We start from the raw sequence: 20,738 nt of genomic DNA on the forward strand, positions 1-20,738 counted from the left end.
GGGGAACTTCAGGTTATAAATCAAATCTTGAATGTTATTCAGCACTTCTGTACAGTAAAAGAAGTCTAAGTGCAGAAAAGGCAAGCGGTACAGCTAACTGTATATAAAAGTCTTACTCCAGCACTCTGAGCTAGCTGCAGTTTCCAAGCTTGTAAATAGAGCTACAGCCGTTAAGCCAGGATGACACAAAAGCATGACTAATTTATTAGACCAAACAGGCAGCGAACTGGAAATATTTCAGAGATAAAAAAAATAAATAAAAGTGTCATTTTGACTTGACATGTTCTTTAAGGTGTTTTTGCTCCCAGAGTATCAAGTATCATAAGAAAGTAGGACAAAGTTTCACAGTAAATATGATGTTACATCATCAGAAATTATCATGAGGACAGATTTGTTTCACTGACAATTTCTTGGCCGTCTAACTTTTTACAGCCGAAATGTCATCTTCTAAGAAAGTCTACCCATCTTGCTGTCTGACAGTACTTTTTAGGAAAAGGCATAGTGGAGCTTCTTCATGTAAAGTAACGAGAAATAAAACAGACTATCCCAAATGAGTATCTCATTAGAATGCAAGAGTGAACTGAAGATTCCCAAGAAACGCACTAAGACCGTAGAGAACACGGCATATTATTATTACGCCATTATTAACAGTTTTTCAACACTGTAGTCAAGCTGACAGTTCTGTCAGGTTTTATGGTCCTTTGTGGTTCAGTCACAGAGCAAAAATAAAATGCAACCTCCTTGTGACTAGGAAAAAAAGACTGAGACAAATTGGTAAAGGTTTGCAGGTAACTGTTGTCTATAAACATAGACACAGTTCCAACTTTGCAATCAATCTGAGGCAGCCTGCAACAATGACTGCAACTCAGTGCATGCATGTCATGCTGTTTGCATGACTTAACTGGTTCTATTCTTTATATATTTCTATATAAAATCAAGGATGCAGAACATCTATGTCATTTTGCACTTAAATCAACATTTTCATTTTGCGTTTTCTTGGAGAAATTTTTCAATTACTGTTTCAAATCTACGAGGTTCTGGCTGTGCTCTGAATGTAAGTAATGAAGCTAGCTGTGAGTAGTCACAGATCTGGTCCCTGCCTTCAAAGCAACCATTTCAAAGGCAACACGATCATAGTCACTATAATCTTAGCCGTGCCACAATCTTCAACCACTGTTTTCCCCAGAGTGGCTGCATTAGCGCTAACTAGCAGTGACATCATGAAGTACTTTAAAAATAAAATTAGAACAATTCAAAAAATGTTCTTCATCTAAAACATCAACACATTTTTAAAACTCCAACCCCACTACCCCCTTACCCTTAATTAACACTGTTATTAAGTCATCAGTCAACATTTATTAGCAGGGAACGAAGAGTGCTCTTCATTACTCCTGATCTAGCCCTTTAGGTTCTAGGATATTTTAGAATCAATTTTAAGATTATTTAAATGACTTACAGAGTATGGTCTGACTCCCCAATATATTGCTCCCTGTTTATCACAGGACAACCATGTTCATATTCTAAGATGTAATTGTGAACTAATGCTGACTAATGGTAAAATAACAATCAGAGGCTGTGATCCTTATTTTTAATCTAAATGCAGGCTGTTTAGTATTTCCATTATCTGTTACAGGATTTTTATGTGTAAGTCATGCGGCCCATGATCCATCACAATTCACAGGTTACTGCCCGTACAGTGTGACCCGAACCTTGAGAACGATTTTGGGTGAAGACACATTCAGTAATCATTGTCCGTAAGTTTGATTAGTTTCTGACTGGTAGTTTGTTACTTTAGCCAGATGAGCTAATAACACTATAATACAGGAGAAGCATTTATTTGGCAAAGTCAGGGACATTTTGCCACCTTCTCAAACAGAATATTGGCTGGTAGCTCTGACGAGACAAGACTGCAAGACATTTCAGTGAAAACAAATATATTGGGGTCCATACCATGTCAAAGTATCGTAATTACATAGTTTGGTAAACATTGTTTCTAAAAGTTCAATCTTGTGATTTTCTGCTGATGGTTTACATAATATTTCTGCAATAAACCACTACAATGCACCGATTTTCACTCCCCTTTCATTCCTCAAACAACAGCAAAAGCTGCTAATCTCTTCTGGTAGCTGCACCGTGGCCAGAAACCTCTCAAAGTAGTTTACTCCGCTGAACAGAAGAAAAGTCCTGTACAGCATGAAGCTGAAAAGAATCTCAGGTTGATTCTTCTAATCCTCAGTGTTCTCAGCTCACATTTTAGCACGTTGACAGAGCAAAAAAGCGCTTTGTGGGTCCATCAGCCGTACTTCCAACATTTTGGCTTTGCTGAATAGGCACACTTTTTATGCTTTTCCTTTTTTTTCTGTCACACTATCTGCCAGACAGCAGAGCTCCTAAAATAGCTTGCTATCTGTTTTCACTGAGCATCAACACAATGTACTCCAACTGTACAAAGGCCAATATCTCACAAACAATACTTGACTTGTTCTAATTACAGTAAGCTGCTACCGTAAACAGGAAAGTTCGCAGAGTTCACCAACAGCTTCGGGATAAAATTAATCAGTGTCGAAGTTAATAACAATTATTTAACTACTAGCTGAAGACTTGATAAATGTTTTTATAATCACTCTGAAACTCATGACTGTACAATTAAAAACAGTTAATACACATCTCTTTTTTTAAATTTTTAAAGTATTTTGAAACTTGCCTTGGCACCATCAGGTCCACTTGGCCCAGCCTCTGCATCAATGCCTGGCTCACCCTGACAGACAAATCACAAAAACATTAGAGTTGTATTTCTTTCTGATGACAAAGACAGTAATGAAATGGAAGCAAAAACAGATGTAATTGCACACTTAAACATTTAGCACTTTGTGTCGATTTTGTTGCAGACTAAATAAATCCAGTACATCATAATCATTAAGACATCACAGGAAGAAAACTTGGGAAACTCACCCTCTCGCCAATCAAGCCTTGTTCGCCGATGCTACCAGGTAAACCAATGTCACCCTGTTAAACAGTGAAGCGTGACCGTTAAGCTACTGTTGCTGTGTTAAATTTAATCAGTGCCACCTACTATGAAGGGTACTATGATGTGAATCCTGGGAGTAAAACCTGACTTTTTACAAAAGCTTAACTAACTAATAGCTTAACTTAATCTGCCAGCACAAAACTACTATTCACTACTTTTTGTGCTGAAAAGTAGTGAAATTATTAACAATGGCAAGACAGCAACCTGAGTGGATAAAATGCATACAGGAACACAACAGCCACATATATACAAAAATCATACATACAGCTTTGGAATTAATGTTACTTTTTTAAAACTTGAACTTTGAGCAATTACACTTTATTCACAGGTCTATACCCATCTAGGTAGATAAGTCCAAATCCAGTAGGTTATTTCTGTGCATCAACATTAAACCCACTAAAGGGTCAAGGGACTAACACTTATCCCATTACAGTGCAATATTGTAATGAAAAACCTTGAGTCTCGGATTTCATGTGGAGTTTAGTCTGACAGATACCTCTCAAATAAAAATTGTTGTAGACCTTCTGAACTCATATGTTGTGTGGAAAAACATCTGTCATAGAAGCACTGCAGGGTCAAATAGTATCAGCTATATATATCCATAGCATCATAGACTGATCTGTAGCTGAAGTCTAAACAGACAGACACAGCCTTACCCATCATAGTTGGGTATGCCCTCAACTATGATGACACTCTCTTAACTTGCGCATTGCACCTCAACTATATGACATATAATGCCACATGATGTCACCTTTCCAAAGTATTTACAATGTTTTCTGGCAGTGTACAAAACTATTTTCAGAAAAGTGAGACCCTGTAGAAACTGGAGAACTATTTTTTGTTATGCAAAGTTTTATCTGTAGTACAAGTTTAGGATCTGTTTTACGTGTTTAAGAAATTGGGGTGTATAGAACAAACACACTAAACAATTGATGTCTAAAGTTAACAATTTAAAAATCATGATTCTGCACTAAAACCTGCAAAGCATTTGAGGATTTTATCATCTGATTGTGGAGATTTTCTCTCCAATATTGTTGGAACTTTACAATATAAAGCAACTGTTGTTCTGAATTGGCACCGTATAACTAAAACTGAATTGAATTATTATACATAGTATCATTAAAATATTCAAAGAATGAATGGAAATCTCTGCATGCAAGGGACAAGCCAGAATTGAAAGGCCTCTGAAATGAAAGGCCTCAGACTCTCAGGCGGCACTGCAATAAAAGCAGACATGATTTTGTAGCGCAGAGCCCTGCATGGGCTCAGGAACACTTTTGAAACCCGCTGCCATTGAGCCCTGTTCATCTCTACATGTACAAATGCAAATTAAAACTATTAGGCAAAAGAAGAACCATATAAACGAGATCCAGAAACACTGCTGCTGCCTTCTGGGCTTGAGCTCACTGCGCATGGAAAAAAGACAGGAAAATCCTGTGGCCTGATTTGAAATTCTTTTTGGAAATCCTGGAAACCGCCTCCTTTGTTTTAAAGAGGAGAGGGATCGTCTGACGTCCCTGATGGTATTGGGGTACTTTAGCGCAAGTGATATGGACACATTCTGTACAGGTGCCATTAATGCTGATCGATACGTACAGGCTTTAAAATAATAAAAATAAATAATTAAATAAAGTCTTGTACCATTGCTGTACCAACTTGCAAACTCTGCAACTTGCTAATTACTGAATTCTGATTTTCTTTACATTTTATACTACCCATAATTTGGGTAAAATGAGTCTGAATGTATTCAGTACTGCATATTTCTGTAAAGCATAAAGCAAATAAATCACAATTTCTCAATGATCCCAGAGTAGACCTAAAACAATATTTACTGTGACCTTTCTGGGGACACAAATGACATGATGAAATCATCAAAGGCAGTTTTGATATTATAATTCAGTAAAAAAAAAGTGTAATTCTGACAACATATCATCCTCATCACCTTCTCTCCAAGATCACCAGGCAGTCCTCTCTCTCCGGTCTTCCCAGGTAGCCCCTGTCAGGAACAGTCACAGCTTTATTGTTCTATTCAAATGTAAAAGTCAGTTGGAGGTTTTACACTGAATGTGTGATCAACTTACACTCAGCCCAATCTCCCCAAGTGGCCCAATCGTTCCTGGTGGCCCTGCTGGTCCCTGCGGCAATAAAACAGGAGCGTCAATACAAAGGTTAAGAGCATTTTATAATCTTGGACAAACCTCTGAAAGTGACATTAAAAGAGTAAAAATAAAATGTGAAAAGAAACAAGTAATAGGCAGAAAGTGTGGATTTGTGAAGATAAGTTAATCTGCAGGGGTAAGAGCCATCACAACACGGAGCCAAAACTCCTAAAAGATGTAAAAACTGGGCTGCTGTTATAGAGACACAATGAGGCTACAATAAGGCTGCCAGAGAAGAAGGAAGGAGATGGTGTAAATCAACTTGTCTCCAACTCACTACTTTTCTGCTTGTGTTTGTGAGATTTGGGCAGCATGAGAGAAAGAGGATTAGGCTGTCTAAGGCTTTTTTCAAACAGGATAGAAGTTCCTAAGTAGGCTTGAAAAAAAGGGTCAAAAATGAAGAAAATCAGTCTAAATATGCAGGGGCACGAAGGGTGCATAGTAGCTGCTACAGAGCTCTGAGTTATACTAGACAATGAGACACTGATTTATGACCGTATCTTCTAAGAAATTCTGCAACAGCTAAATTTTGCATAACTGAACCACACGGAGTGAACACCAGAGAAAAAATGTGACCAACAAAAGCAGCTATTGTTAAAGCTTCAAAAAAGTACTAAAACTCACTGGCTCTCCTGAAAGTCCTTTGGCTCCTGGAGGTCCAGAGTGGCCTTGGACACCCTGAAAATAATAGCCATTTGTTACACCCACACTCCAGGTACTCATAAATATTTTGAAATGCTATAACCCCCACGAGATAAACAGTGCAACGTACACCTATGTCTTATCCGCTACTATTGCTTACAACAAATTCAACACTGACCTAAAAGAAAGCTTTGTTAGGCCCAATAACTTACTTGAAATCCTTTAGGCCCAGGTTCACCTGGCTCACCAAGTCTTCCCTGCAGACAATGACACACACAGAAAAATATGTTTTGAAATGTGTGTGGCCAGTTAGATATAATTGTGTTGTTTCCATGTGTTAAAATTAAGAACGGGGCTTGGTTCACTTTCTCTCTATCCTCGATTAGGTTTAACGTTACAGCTAAGTTTTGCATTGGAATCTCTGATAGCCACGAGAACCACAACCATTTCCTGACAAACAGGAAATTATCTTGGTAAAGTTTCTATCCATCAAAGTCAAGTTTGGTAAATGGAATCTGGACCCAAATTTGTGTGAGTGCATTTTGCTTTCATTATTTTCTTATGCCTAATAACTGCTGATGTATTTGCCAAATAACCAGGAGGTGCCAAGAGTAAGAACTGATAAGCTTTCATGTCAAATAACTGAAGTGACAGTCATATTGAAATTTATCAATAAGTTTAAAAAAATAACCCAATACATACCTGATTGTGTTCAAACCCAGACTCACAAAAATGATCTAATGGAGCTTTAAGACAGTTACAGCCAACTGATATTAAACAGAACCTGAGATCATATCTCACCAACTGTTGTATATATTCACACCAAACTTGGCCCCTTTCTCATTTTTCAAACCGCACATCCTCAATTCCTTTCCTCTTATCTTAGTCTCTACCACCAGAGTGGGGGTGCCGCAGTAAGAAAAAAATGCATTTCTCCCATCACAGCGCCAATGCTTTTAACACGATAAGATCAAATTGTGATTTTGCACCACTGAACTGCTGGGCCTACCTGTTGCTGCATATACTAAAATAAATTGCTGCAAGTGTAAACGATCTTTGCTGTCAGTTACTTTAGATTTATATTTGAAGAAATGTGTTTACCTTTAATTGACAATTTTTACATTACTGTATTTTTACTTTTATCCCTCCAGTTTTGTGCACCCCCACCCCCTTACTTTAGTGTTCCTGGTCAAAATTGACTGGTCAGTTTTAACAGCTCTTAAATTAGCATAACAAACATTTTTCACCACCAAATTCAGTTCAGTGGGCCATTCAGTGGGTCTTTCATTTGATCATTCAGTGGGCCATTCAGGGGGTCAGGGGCCATGGTCATCACTTTTATATGTTCAAGTGCATAGTGTGGAGGATGTCATAAAGCCTTGAGGCAATCAGATGTAAAACACAATATTTATGAGTGTTTTAAGTTGTAAATCGGGGCGATTTGACCTGATCACGACAGAAAGGTTATTCATGTAACTTTTGCAATGCTCACTGCTCAAGTAATAATGGTTAACACATTACAAAAGTGTAATAAAATGAATTATTTGCTCATTTAAGAATCTGCAGAACACTGTGAACCAGCTGAGGATTACAGCTGGAGTAGCACCATGGTTCCATCACAGTGGAACCAAAACTGATGATCCTGATATACATGCAACATAAAGTACTGAACTTCTACAGTATCAACAGTGCCCCGTTTATCTGAAATGCTATTTCTGAGAAAGCTGGAAGGCTAAATGATCCAAAGCAACCAGGATTCGTGCTAATGCAAAAAATTACTGTTAGAAGAAATTTCGTCACCATGTCTCCAGGGAGGCCCAATTTTCCTCGTGGACCATCAGGGCCCTGCAAAGAAAAAAAAAACATCGGTTAACTGAGCTTTTTCAAATCCCCCCAGAGTTTAAGTGTTTCTCACTGACAAGCACTACCAGCGCCATCAATATTTTAATTTAAGATTCAGTTGTTAAATTTGTTTTTTAACAAGAGTGCCCTCTAAAGATTCTTCAGATGCTAAAAAAAACTTAATAACCACAGTCTTCAGAACAAAGTCTCTTGTAAAAATTCTCATGAGTTGTCGTTTTCTCTGCAGAAATTTGAGCCATTTGTTTTTCATGGACCACGTTTGATGTGCGTAATCAGGAAACTTAATGACAAACATTCCACAAAGGCAGCTGCAGAATAATATTAGCAGCAATGAATCCCTACACGTTAAATGAACATCATACTCTGCATATCTTTTAACTAGCATCACCTTTGATTTTTTGACCATGTGCTCACCTTTATTCCTGTAGATCCTTTCTCCCCCACTGGGCCATCTGGACCTCTTGGACCCTATGCAAAGAAATAAAAGCTGAGGAATAGTTTGAGAAACACTGGCCTTTAACAGACCTAAAGGGGATGTTGTTTAACAAATAAAGTTAATGATTTGGGGCAATTAATCTCCATTTTTGTCATTCCCATTTAGCAGAGCCTGGGAGGCAATGCTTCTGGTTTGATTGCATACTATGGTTTAGCCCACACTGGAGAGACATCATCAAAGATTGTGGCTATTTAGCAAATAGTTGGCATCTGGATATTAGCTCCGCACAGTGCACACACTGTGAACACTTTGTCCTCATTTTTCCAAGACTGCACACAGCAGTGCTGCCTTCACACTAAAGTAATTTTGAAGAAGCCTTGGGAAAGGCTAAAAATCCTTTAGCCGATTCATACTTGCTTTTAAAATGAACAAAACTGTTTAGTCAACACTTAAGAACTGATTCTGCGTGATTCTAGTTCTTTTTCCTTTTCTAAGTATCTTAAATAATGCAAACAGACGCAGAGTACGATACATACAGAGCACTAATTAAATCCTGTTTCCATAAAGCTGTCAAAATAAAATTATGCTTTCTGTTGTTTAGAAACTCAGCAATGTTAGGAGTGAGAAACCATTTGAGGTAGTAACTGTGTGCAGCTTGTGTTCAAAACTTGTGTTAAACAGGTTGTAAAATATAAATTTAATTTAATAAGAAACTTCAAAAATTGAGATTAATAGATTCACTCAAAAAGTTTGTTTCCTTAAATATAATGTTTTGTCTGATAATGAGAAATATTTACACGTCAGTAGGATCATTTTAACTGTTTCCTGTTTAAATAATTTTTTTAATCACGTCTCATTTTCTTGATGCATGATAGGAGAGTAATTGATCATAATTCAAGATACTCTGACTTGTTTCCAACAAATCTTTAAACAGATTCATACAATTTCATTAGATTTCTAATCTAACTTCGCTTGCAATCATTTTTTTTCACTTATTTAGCACAAAAGACAAGCTTGATTATGTTATTTATTCAGACTGAACATCTAAAGTGCAAACATTTAGCATCCATCCATCCTTCCACTGATAATCAGTTTTCACATCCTTTTAACTGGGACAGGAACATTAGTTTGAAGTTCACTCGCACTCAGTCTTTCTTTATTTCTTAAAAAAAAAGAAAAAAGAAAATAAATGGTGCAGTTAAATCACTAGAAAGAAAATTACTTTAATGAATAACCTGCAAATACCTAAAATGCCTAATGTGAAGACTGAAAATTTAGTTATATTTATAGTAATTAGGCAGGATAAAAGCATTGAGCTCTGTGACCCTCTAGAAGTACAACATAACAAGGGCAAACAAAAACGTATAAAAGTCCTATTTATTACAGTCATGTAAAAAAGGAAGTTTTCACTGCACTCTTTCACAGCCCTATGAAACACTAAGTACACCTTTACTGCTTCCATAGGAATTAAGAAGGAAAGTACCAGCCAGGTGCTGCAAATCAAATACCCTTCACTAACTGATCAGCAAACGTGACCACGTGTTGACATAATGCCACGATATTCCCAGGAGTGGACATTTCAGCAAACTCAAACCCATCTTGCATCTTGCCCCTCCCTTCTTTTCCTCCCCATCCCTGGCTGCCTCCCTCTTCCCACTCCACCACACTCACCCACACAGGTAGGGCCTTGGGGTGCGGGTGTGTCACCAGGGTGCAGGGGAGGCATCCCCCCCCCCTTCTGTCCCCTTCTGGCCACCTGTGCCTCAATTTTATTTCACAACTTAGACATCCACATTATTCACACTCTCATAACACACACACACATATATATATATAGGGCCTTGAGGGTGACCACGTTAACGGCGTCCAGAGGACGGTCTGTGTATTCAACCCTACCTCTGGCGCCGGTGCCCACCTCTCAATTTTAAATCCATGTAGACATTGAGGGTTCTCCGGAGGGGCCGTGCTAACACCTGCTGCTCTCTGGCAGCAGCACCATGCCCTCCCTTGTTTTAAATGCACTTTAGAACAACACGCAGCAACACTACACATGAGCGGGAGGAGGGAGGTATGGGGTCTTCACACACCCCGTTCTCTACTAGCCATCGGGCGGGGGCTGGGAGGAGGTGTTGGCTGTCCGATTGGCCTCCCCTGCTGCTGCGGAGCCTGGGGCGGTCTGCTTGCCTCCACCCCGGGGAAAGGGTCACATCTCTTGGGTCTGGTGCCGTTTCCCCTCTGGGGGCGAGGGTACCTTGACCCGGGGCATAGAGTATGTTTGGGGAGTATGATTGTGTGTACATGTCTATGTATGTCTGTCCCTACGTTGGGTGAGTGCTGAGTGTTTATATATGTGTGCATGAGGGTGGGAAAGCATGTTTATGTCTGTGTGTCCCTGTTTGTCTGTGTCTATATGTCAGGTCGGGTCTTAGACTCCACCTCCCTGGGTACTCCCAGGCCCTCCAAGTGTGGAGGCCTATCTCCCCTCACCACACTCCCTGCTGGTAACTGATGCCCTCAGGGGTTGGTGCATTGGTGGTTCTTGGTGTCCGGGGCTGGGCGCTCAGGTATGCACCAGCTCACTCCCGGTGGCTACTTGGCGGGGCCTGGTGCCTGTCGCTCGGTCAGGCCTCTTCCGGGGCAAAGGGGCCCTCGGGCCTCCGGCCTCGGGCCTGCAACTCGGTTCACTCTGGCACAGCTGGCTGCCGGCAGAGCCGGCGGGCACGCCAGTGCAGCCCCCTCTGGCTTCTGCTCCGTGGCTACTGGGTGACCCCCTCGTCTGGGGATCTCCTCAGCCCTTCCCAGGAAGGTGGCACGGATGCCCCTCCGGTGGTACTCCTTTACTCCTGGAGCCTGGATCTCCTCCATGCCTGCTTCATGCCCTGGGGGACGGGGCTATGGGCCTCCACACCCTCTAGCAGACCGTTACATGGGGAAACCTTTTGTATACAAGCGCGTTGATCCACACAGGTGTGCACACGGGTGTTCACTGTTCGTAGACATAAACTACACCTTTCTTAGCTGCTACTTCAAAGCACATTGTGTGCTGTCTGTCCTGCGTGCTGCACAACGACTTTCAATATTTAGTATTTACTGCTGTTCACACTTAGCTAGATTAACGTGATGGTGTTGTGTTTAGTATGTTGCTTTGTTTTTGTTTGGGTTTTTTTTGCTTGTCTTCTCTTCTATTTCTCTCAACAGGTGATCCAGGAGATTTTTTTTTTCTTCTTTCTCTTTGTCTTTGTAAGTGCCCTTTCTCACTGTCCCTTTTCCCTTCTGTTTTTCCTTTCCTTCCTCTCTTTCTTTCTCCCTTTCCTATCCCCCAGTCATGTCTGTCCCATCTGTAACAACTGAAAATAAAATAAATAATAGCAACAAAGTTTGATCAAATGGACCAATACGGCAATGCCATGATGATCCATTTGGCAAAATAAATCCATTTGGTATCCTTGTTGGTCTTCAGACAACAATTCTGACGGCTAAAGAACCAAATGGGACAGACAAAAAAAAAAAAAGCAAACTCAAACCCGATTCAGACCCTCTAATTCTTATAGAAACTGCAAAAAGAAAGAAAGAAAGAAAACCTACATGTCAAACTGAACAGGCCTCAGTCAGCACAACAAAAGTTAAAGTTCACGACAGTACCAATACATAATTATTATTGTGCTATCTACTGTACAATATAAAGCGCCTTGAGGCGACTTTTGTTGTGATTTGGCGCTATATAAATAAAATTGAATTGAATTGAATTGAATTGAATAAAGACAGAATTTTGGCTTATTTGGAAGAGCTGCCAGGAGAAAGCCTCTTCACTGTAAAAGGAACATGGCAGCACAGCTTAGGTCTACAAAGTTGCATCTGAACAATCCACAAGACGTTTGGAACAATATACTTTGGTCAGACAAGACCTTGTGGGAGATGTTGGGTCATAATGCCAGCGTCACTTTTGGTGAAAGTCAAATACAGCGTGTGAACATCTCATAAGAATTATCGAGAATGGTGGTGGAAGGTTGATGGCTTGGACTTATTTTATAGTCACAGGACCAGAAAACTTTGCAGACCATAAACTCTTCTGTACCAAAAGTCTCTCAAAAACTGACAGTCTGATAAAATAATATAGAAAAAGACTACCTTAATGTATTGCTGCTAAAAGCTTTTCCACAAGCTACTGAATCATGATATATACTTAGTCATATGCAGGTTTTCACAGGATGCTGCAGGCTTGTGAAAACTTTGATGTTTGTATGTCTGTAGATACTTGAAACACTGGATAAAAATGATTTCTATAACAGACACAAATGTATAGTAGTCATATATGGATATATTTTGCATGTGAAATGAATAATTAGGGACAAATTAAGTCTTTCCAACAAGTGGATGAGTACATGAGATACCTGGAAAAAACATAAAACAAAAAAATACTGGCAGCGACCAGTAGTAGCCCTCAGCCTCCAATATATGCACCTAAGGTATCAGTTTCAAAGTTATTTCAAAGTTAGCTAAGTTATTCGCATATACAAGATTGTCAGAAAACTTGACCCCTTGACCTCAACCAAGAGGTCAAGGTCACAGATTCAAACTATGATACACCTATGGTATCCATTTAAAACTCCTACACCGCTTCATTCGCGAGTTATCATAGTCAAAGGTTTTTCAGTAAGCTTGATCTCTGACCCTTGATCTTGAGGTTGAGGTCACTGAGATTCAAACTCAACTGAGATTTTTAGTAGCTACACCTTTGGTATCAAATTCACAATCCTACATTGCCTTATTCTCAAGTTACTGCATTCACAAACTTGGGTGTCCACATCACCCGCCCACCATGCCCACCTGGGTGACAACTATACCCCATTAACAGCTGAGGGGTAAAAATGGGCCTAAAATGACATATTCGATCAATTATTTATTTTGTCCAAAATTTTGCACTCTACCATTAAAGTCTGTAATTCCATAATTCTATTATGCAAAGCTGGAAAAAAAATGAAGCACCAGTGACAGATTTAAACCTGCAGATGCAGCAAGATTCTGAGATAAGCTGCTACATCTTCTATATAGAAGGATATACAGTACTTTGGTTTATGGAGGCTCACTGAGGTTATCTTCTAAAATGATCTGTGGTTTTGCATTATAGAAAAGTACTTTAAGAGATGTCATTATATCTGGATCTTTTAGAGACAATTAGAGCTACTGTAATGTTACACAGTTCATCTTCTCATTATTTTGGAAAAAAAGAGAAAAAAACTATTGTTACTGCAACTGGGAATGTAAGATTACAATTACAGCAAATCAGGGCTTTAAGCAGTCTACAGTAATGGCAGAGGCTGAGTAAGACTGTAGATGTGTAAGCTAGCATTTCAACAGATATAGTGACATTAGTGCCTTTTAGCAGGTTACTGGACATGGATCATGATGCTAATTTCATTTGCTGGGTGCAAACATAATTATGGTGTTTTATTTATTAACAGACAGTAATTAAGAGTCACATAACGGAGATATCATCTTTTACTATAGCTTCCATTTGCTTACCCTCCTGCCTTTGGGTCCTCTGATGCCAACAGATCCCCGGGAACCTGGAGGCCCCTGCATGTGTATGAAAAAAGATTCTTTGAGTTTGAAAGTGGAGACTTAGATGCGACTACCTCAATTTTTTTTTTATATGTTGTCAACCATCAAAGGCTGCTAAGAAAAACACAACACCATATGATCATATTGAACTATTAGTGTGTGACTTTTTTTCTGCTACCTTTCTATCACATTGATGTCAAACTGAACCGAAAAACACATTCTCACACGTAACCACACAACGCCACGTACATCTCTTCTAATCTCTGTATCAATTCTGTGTCGTCTTGTTTTGTAGTTTGTCCCAAAGTGTCCATAAGCATTTTGTCTTTTTGAAAATCAATCTATAAAAAAATAACGCAAAAAAAAGAATAAGAGGCAGAAACTTTAGCTGCCCTTTGGGGTTGCATCAGGAAGGGCATCCGGTGCAGAACTGCCAAATCAAACATGTGGGAATACCTCCTATGGCAACCCTTTGTGACACGGCAGCAGCCGAAAGTATCCACTACGGGAGATAGAGTCATCAGCTATTGGGCCTCTTTCCTGTGGAACCAGCTCCAAGTTTTGAATCTACATTTAAAATTCTGCTTAAGAACTTTATTTTCAATAAAGCTTATAATTAGTGCTAGATCAGGTCACTCTAAACCATCTTGTGAAGATGCTATCGGATCAGGCTGTTGGGGGACTTTCCATAATGCACTGAGCATTTTTTCTCCACTCCCCTCTTTTTACTCTTGATGCATTTGCATGCCACAGCTGTATGAAACTAGCTTTGGTCTGCTCTCTCCTGTAATTTGTGTTTAGGCCTATACTCTCCATTTCGAGCTTCACTTTCTCCTTACCCCCCAGAACCAGTCTCAGTACAGTACTGTACCTCCCTGAGCCTGGTTCTACCAGAGATGTCTTCCTGTTGTATGGGAGTTTTTCCTTCCCACTGTTGCCAGGCGCTTATTCATATAAGACCGCCTGACTGTTGGAGTTCTCGCTCTAATATTGTAAGGTTTGTTTTTTCATCTTCTAGAAAATCTCAGGTTATCAATAAAACTAAATTGAAAGTATCTTTATAGAAGCAAAATAAATGCAACATAGCACCAGTGTAGTTGGGTGCGGTGAGAAGAGCGATCTAAGACTGCATACAGGCACCGTTTTTCAGCATGTTATTAAGGATTAGATAAGCTCTGTTAGTGTAGATAGCACAACAGGTTAGTATAGCCACACCATACACATCCACACACACCAAGAGAGTTTACCTTCTGTACAGCTATGATGCAGCTAGCAATAACGGTAAACTTACTGGAATCCCTTGCAGTCCAGGTAGCCCCATCTCACCAGGTATTCCAGGGTGACCCTGATGAATACAACATTACTTGAATGATATCTATACAATCTTTCAAAGAAAGCATAAATAAGTCCTCAGATGTGACAAAACCTTGGTGACCATATATTATGGTCATTAGATTATTTATTAGATAATTATTGCATGATAAATCAAATCTGTTATCACACCCCAGTCCTTTACAACAGAATGCCCCCTGGTATGAGAGATGGGGTCCAGACTTACTCCTTACCATCGGCCCCTGTTCACCTGGTGGCCCGGGAACGCCCGTGTTCCCTCGATCACCCTGAAGTACCAAAAGCCACGATTAGGGAAACACAAGTAGGACTGCAACTGATCCAACAGTCAAATATATGTCAAAACATTTAATTACACCCAATAACAACATAATAAAGTAATGCTCTCAAATTGTTGCTTTTGTTTTATCAGAAATGTACGATTACATTATACAGAGAAAGTTAGCAAATATACACATTTAAGAAGCTACCAGCAAATTTTAGTGTCTCCATGTGGGCAACAGTCATTGCAAGTGGGATCACTTTTTCAGGTTGTACAGCCAGTTCTTATGAGTGCAATATTTCTGGAACATCTTTAAAACTATCATTCAATTGAGCTGATTAAATTTTGGTCAAGCTTACTGTGATCTAGAATTTCATTACTATTCATTCCAAATTCAGTTGGACTCACTGACAACTGATTAGATGTGGCTAGTCAAAGGTCAAGGTATGATTGGATCATTTCCATCAAATAATAAATTGATAGTAATTTAATTTTATAAGTTTAACTCAGTTGAATTTATCTACTTTTGGGACTTGTGTTAATATCTGATGATGAATTAAGTCATATTTATACAGAAATATGAAAACTATTAGAAATCTTACTCAAACTATAACTGGTGATCGGCTGGTGCATGCGTACAACCACAAGACAGCAATTTTACTTGCATGAGAACTTATTTGAATAATTGTGCTCAATATATTTTTGGGCATTTGCTGGCACACTCCATACAGCACTACAGAAAAGATTTCAAAAGGTCAAAACGAGACTACAAATGGTGACAGTAGCAAAGAATGACACATTTAGACCCTGCTAACCTTTTCTCCCGCGATACCCATCTCTCCGACAGGCCCAATAAAACCAGGCAGTCCCTGAGGGAGAGAAAACATGCTGTCTTAACTGTGTCTTATTTCTCTTAGTCCTATGAACTTGTAATTCTCATAATAGGCTGCACAGCTCTGGGGCACTGACAAAACAGACACACACTGTGAGCATCAAACAGAAACGAGCAAAAAAGAGGGAGAAAAGCCTTTACCCTCTCGCCAAGCTTTCCGACCTCGCCAGTTATCCCGGTCTCACCCTACAGCAAAGCAGCCAATTAGCATATCACAAACTTATTCATGCCTTTCGTTTTTAGTGCAATTCAGTTGAAATGTGCTTAGAGGCCAGTTCCCCTGTGGTAGCAGGGAATTAACATCTAATTTATACATATTCAGATGATACATTATCATAAAAGAAAACCAGGGAGAGAGTGTTCAGTTACGGGTGACAGCGGTTCGTCTGTGAACGTATGACAATTAAGTCTGACCTTGAGTCCATCTGTGCCCGTCAGTCCAGGGAATCCCTGCCTCCCCGGCCTGCCCTGAACAGAAAGCAGAAATGACAGAGAGAAGTGTACTGAAGCTCCACACAACAAACAATAAACTCTGTATCTCCAGTAAAAAGGTGTTGCGTCCCTCAAGAGGCTGCGACACAAAACAAACCAACATTTGATGCCAAAACAAAGACACTCCTTTAAGACAGCTAATGATATAAAAAATAAAGAGGCATTTCTAGCATCAAAGGCTTATTATTACTCACAAAACTCTTTGGGTCATTTGTGTTTGTATTTTCATATTCACTTGTGGGTTATACTTTTGGGAGATGGCAGACTGAAGTCTACCACTGCAAAAATAGATTTTTTTACTGGAAAAGACTCCTCTATTGTTTAGCCTGGGATGACTCCAAACAAACACATTTTTGGACAGAGACGGTCACTGTGGAGTTTTTTGTATACTGTGGAGCAGTTCAAAGTCATCCTATTCGTCTTTTATAAAGTCACATTTTGCTTGAATAGCATCTTTATCAACAATGGTCACAATTCAGATATAAAAAATCTACATCTGTTGAAATCAATTGATAAACAAACAATAATGGCAACTTGTTTGACTCCACTCTCAAATAGATTTAATGAATTATCAGAATTTAGATCAAGAAGTTCCTTTTCTTGTGCATTCATCTTAAAAAATAACTCAATCATTAGATACTTTTTAAAGAATTTCTTTTGTTTACGACACTCTGTTTGCTTTCGCGTTCTTTTTATGATAGACGGGAGGACGGCAATTTGCTGACCAATCTGGTAATATGAGTACAGAGTGTCCAATAGGAAGTCTTTGAAAACATCTGGAAAACAATAGGAGATCAGTCAGCCAAAGGACTTACTATCCATAATTGGTCAAAGTTACTCCTCCAATGCTAATTTAGGCAGAGACACATGAGCGTAGTAAGTGTTGTGGTTTTAAATGACAACTGTGTTATTGTTGTGTCTGGTCTTAGGTTGTACTCACCTCGGGTCCAGCGGGTCCAGCTGGCCCAACTGGTCCCTCATCACCCTGACCAAAAAAACCAAATTTTAAAAAAAAGTCAACATTAAGTAAAGAAACATTTATTTCAGCTTAAATGAACTTTTAAATTTAACCACACCTGAAGTCCTGGAGTTCCTCTTGGACCTGGCAAACCTCTTGTTCCTTGTTTTCCCTATTAATGAGACATTGAGGTTCAGGGTTCACTTAATTTTTGTGGTTCTAATTGAGCTGATGTGGTTCTACTAACCTTGGGACCTTCAGGGCCATTTTGTCCTGGTGGGCCAATGTCACCTGGAAAGCCCTGCAGAAATAACAAGAAATGAACCCCAGTTATATCACCATATGGTAGCATGGTTTATGCTACTCTAAAAGGTTAAAATGATAAACAGCACTGAGCAAAAATCTTGAGCAACTCCTCATTTCTACAGATTTTGTTTCCAGGAAGCATTGAGCAATACCTGAGTTGTCATGAGATAGCTATAGCTCGGGAGGTAGAGTAGGTCATCTACTAATTGGAAGGTTAGTGGTTTGACCCCTGGTTGCTCTTGTCTGCAGGCTAAAATATCCTTGGGCAAGATATATTCTAACAATACTGAACCCCAAGTTGCTCTCCAAGTGTGAATGTTAGATTGAAAGCACTTATACATAGAAAGAAAAAGCTTATATCAATGTGTGTGAATATTGTGAAAAGCACTTTGAGTGCTTGAGTAGAAAAACCCTCTACAAGAACCAGTGCATTTATCAATAGTTAGCCAGGCTTTCTGATGATTTTTCAGAGTTTTCTTTGGACATTGGCTGCTTTTTCACTCATTTTCAGTCCAATTCTTATACCTGACCATTTTCAGAGGACTGGCTGTATTTGTTAAGTGACTTAACACTGACCTATGAATCACCTAACTCAATAGATGAACCATTTTTGTGTTTAGCAATTTAGCAAGAACCTATTCTAAATTTTATCTTCAGCCTCTTCAGTCTGTTGCAAAAATACATAATTCACATCCGTTTCTGTAGTCGAATCTACAAAAAAAAAAAAGCCAAAAAGTTGATTCCCAAAGAGCTACTAGCTGAAAACTTGAGAATGGAACAAAAGGCAGCCAACATTCAAAGAAGAGCTTTGAATGTCCTTCAAGAAGCCTGGAGAACTATCCCCGAAGGCTACTTCAGGATTTACAAGAAAGCTTGCTTAAGAGAGTTCATGTTGTGTTAAAGAGGAGGTGGTCATACAAAACACTGACTTTCAACCCAGTTTTTGTGTATTTCTATGTTTGCAGGTTTTCCTAGCAAATATAAAGAAATGAGGTTTGGCTCAGGACCTTTTCAAATTGCTGCTGTATTTAGATAATATGTTTGTATGTGACTATAATCTATCCCTACCTCTAGGCCAGGAGGACCAGGTAAACCAACAGGGCCCTTCTCACCAGGTTTGCCCTTAAAAATGTCACACAATTATCACCAAGATCAGAAACGTAAAAACAACAACAAAAAAGCTAAACAATCGATATCCAAAGCACAAATTTGCAGATTTACTAGTTACATAATGTGGCACTTTAACGAAACAATCCAATACAGCTTCGTGATTTTTTTTCAATTATAATAAACCTGCCCTTTAGCACCTGTAAAAATGTTATGCAATTCAAGGTTACGTCAATGCAGAATAAAGGAAATTTAATTTTCATTGCACCAGACAACAAATCCCTCAAACAAGGGAAAATCAGATAAGATCCTGATATGAAGAATGAGTTTAGCTCCTTGGAATGGCTGTTATCATTGCTGAAAGATGCATAAATCACATAGCAGATCAAGCAAGCATGAGGCTTAGTTTTCTATGCAAGAACCTCAAATCAGATCAGAGAGCACTGAAAACATTAAGGAAACTTTTAGATTGCATAAGTGCCAAAGCTCGGAGAGCGTTCACACTGGGAATTTGCCTGTGCCCTACTCTTTGAAGAGTTGAGCTGTATGTGCCTGATTAGACCAAAATTCTCACACACACATAAGAGCATAAAGTTTGCTTTTGTATACGTTTGAAGATTTCCACTCATCTTTCTTCAAGAAGACCAACCTTTTTTTCTTGAGAGCATCTTAAGACTTACTGGATCCTTTGAGCGCACCACTCTGCTTTCAGAACAAAATTCTCATGCGCAGTTTAAAAAGGAGAAACTGCCTTCACATCATAATTTAATTGCAAAGCAAACGTTTTCTTGCTTGAGAAAAGAAATATCTGTTATTTCCAAATAAAGTTATAATGTTCAGTCTAGACATCACTGCAACATCACTAATTAAATCATTTTAATCAAAGAAATTCCAATTCACTGCACTGGCACTGGGGGCAGCATCACTGCGATCCAGTTAGATGTTAACTAAATGAGGTTTCAACTATACTGAATGGAGTTTTCCTGCATGAAACTATCCACAATGGATAGCTGTAAATCAATAAGCATGTGGAAGATAAAATACCTGTGGTCCAGGTTTTCCACAAGGACCGGGCAACCCACGTGAGCCATGGCTGCCCTGTAACATAAATGCCAGTTAACAAGACAAAAAGGGGCATCAAATGCATCAAAACAAAAAGTACTGTGCAAAGCCTATTTGGTACATTGGAGGCATTTGTGAAAGACTCTTTACATTACTTTTAGTGCCTAAACCTGGTACACGGCTATAGTAAATGGTTTGTACTTCCCTTTAAGAGAGCAGTACAAGAGACTTTACAACAAGTCCCATTAATCCATGCACACACAGATGGTTGCAAAGATGACACACTCTGTGCTGGTCTAATTGGTAGCAATCTGGAGTGAATCATCTTGCTGAGGGGAATCTGACACGGACCCAAACAGATGCATTTACGAGAAGCCAGCCATTAAATCCATAATCTTATTAATGGATGATCTGCGCCATCACCTGAGCACATACAAAAATACACCTACCTTGTCCCCTTGGAATCCACATTCTCCCGGCTCTCCTGGCAGGCCAACATCCCCCTGGAAACAGAAATAAGCATAAAAAATAGTGTGAATGTTAATAAGAGAAAGATTCTATCAACAAGGAGCTATGATTAGCACATGCTTTATAGCTTTGCCTTAAATGTTAGCTTTCT

General features: G+C 39.3%; 1 protein-coding gene across 2 annotated transcripts in view; it reads right to left on the reverse strand.

The window, feature by feature from the left end:
- The window catches only part of col27a1b (collagen, type XXVII, alpha 1b), a 69,145-nt gene that overhangs the window by 12,354 nt on the left and 36,053 nt on the right, over positions 1–20,738 (reverse strand). For both annotated transcript variants that reach the window (XM_039620872.1, XM_031746735.2), the window contains exons 17-36: positions 20,569–20,622; positions 20,102–20,155; positions 19,019–19,072; positions 17,892–17,945; positions 17,763–17,816; positions 17,627–17,671; positions 16,609–16,662; positions 16,336–16,380; positions 16,118–16,171; positions 15,256–15,309; positions 14,982–15,035; positions 13,652–13,705; positions 8,107–8,160; positions 7,630–7,674; positions 6,042–6,086; positions 5,812–5,865; positions 5,110–5,163; positions 4,971–5,024; positions 2,953–3,006; positions 2,705–2,758 (exon numbers count right to left, since the gene is read on the reverse strand). In XM_039620872.1, the coding sequence (XP_039476806.1) occupies positions 2,705–2,758; positions 2,953–3,006; positions 4,971–5,024; positions 5,110–5,163; positions 5,812–5,865; positions 6,042–6,086; positions 7,630–7,674; positions 8,107–8,160; positions 13,652–13,705; positions 14,982–15,035; positions 15,256–15,309; positions 16,118–16,171; positions 16,336–16,380; positions 16,609–16,662; positions 17,627–17,671; positions 17,763–17,816; positions 17,892–17,945; positions 19,019–19,072; positions 20,102–20,155; positions 20,569–20,622 (1,044 nt within the window). The remainder of the gene's footprint in view (positions 1–2,704; positions 2,759–2,952; positions 3,007–4,970; positions 5,025–5,109; positions 5,164–5,811; positions 5,866–6,041; positions 6,087–7,629; positions 7,675–8,106; positions 8,161–13,651; positions 13,706–14,981; positions 15,036–15,255; positions 15,310–16,117; positions 16,172–16,335; positions 16,381–16,608; positions 16,663–17,626; positions 17,672–17,762; positions 17,817–17,891; positions 17,946–19,018; positions 19,073–20,101; positions 20,156–20,568; positions 20,623–20,738) is intronic.

The sequence above is a fragment of the Oreochromis aureus genome, linkage group 12 (genome assembly GCF_013358895.1).
Source record: "Oreochromis aureus strain Israel breed Guangdong linkage group 12, ZZ_aureus, whole genome shotgun sequence".
NCBI lineage: Eukaryota > Metazoa > Chordata > Actinopteri > Cichliformes > Cichlidae > Oreochromis > Oreochromis aureus.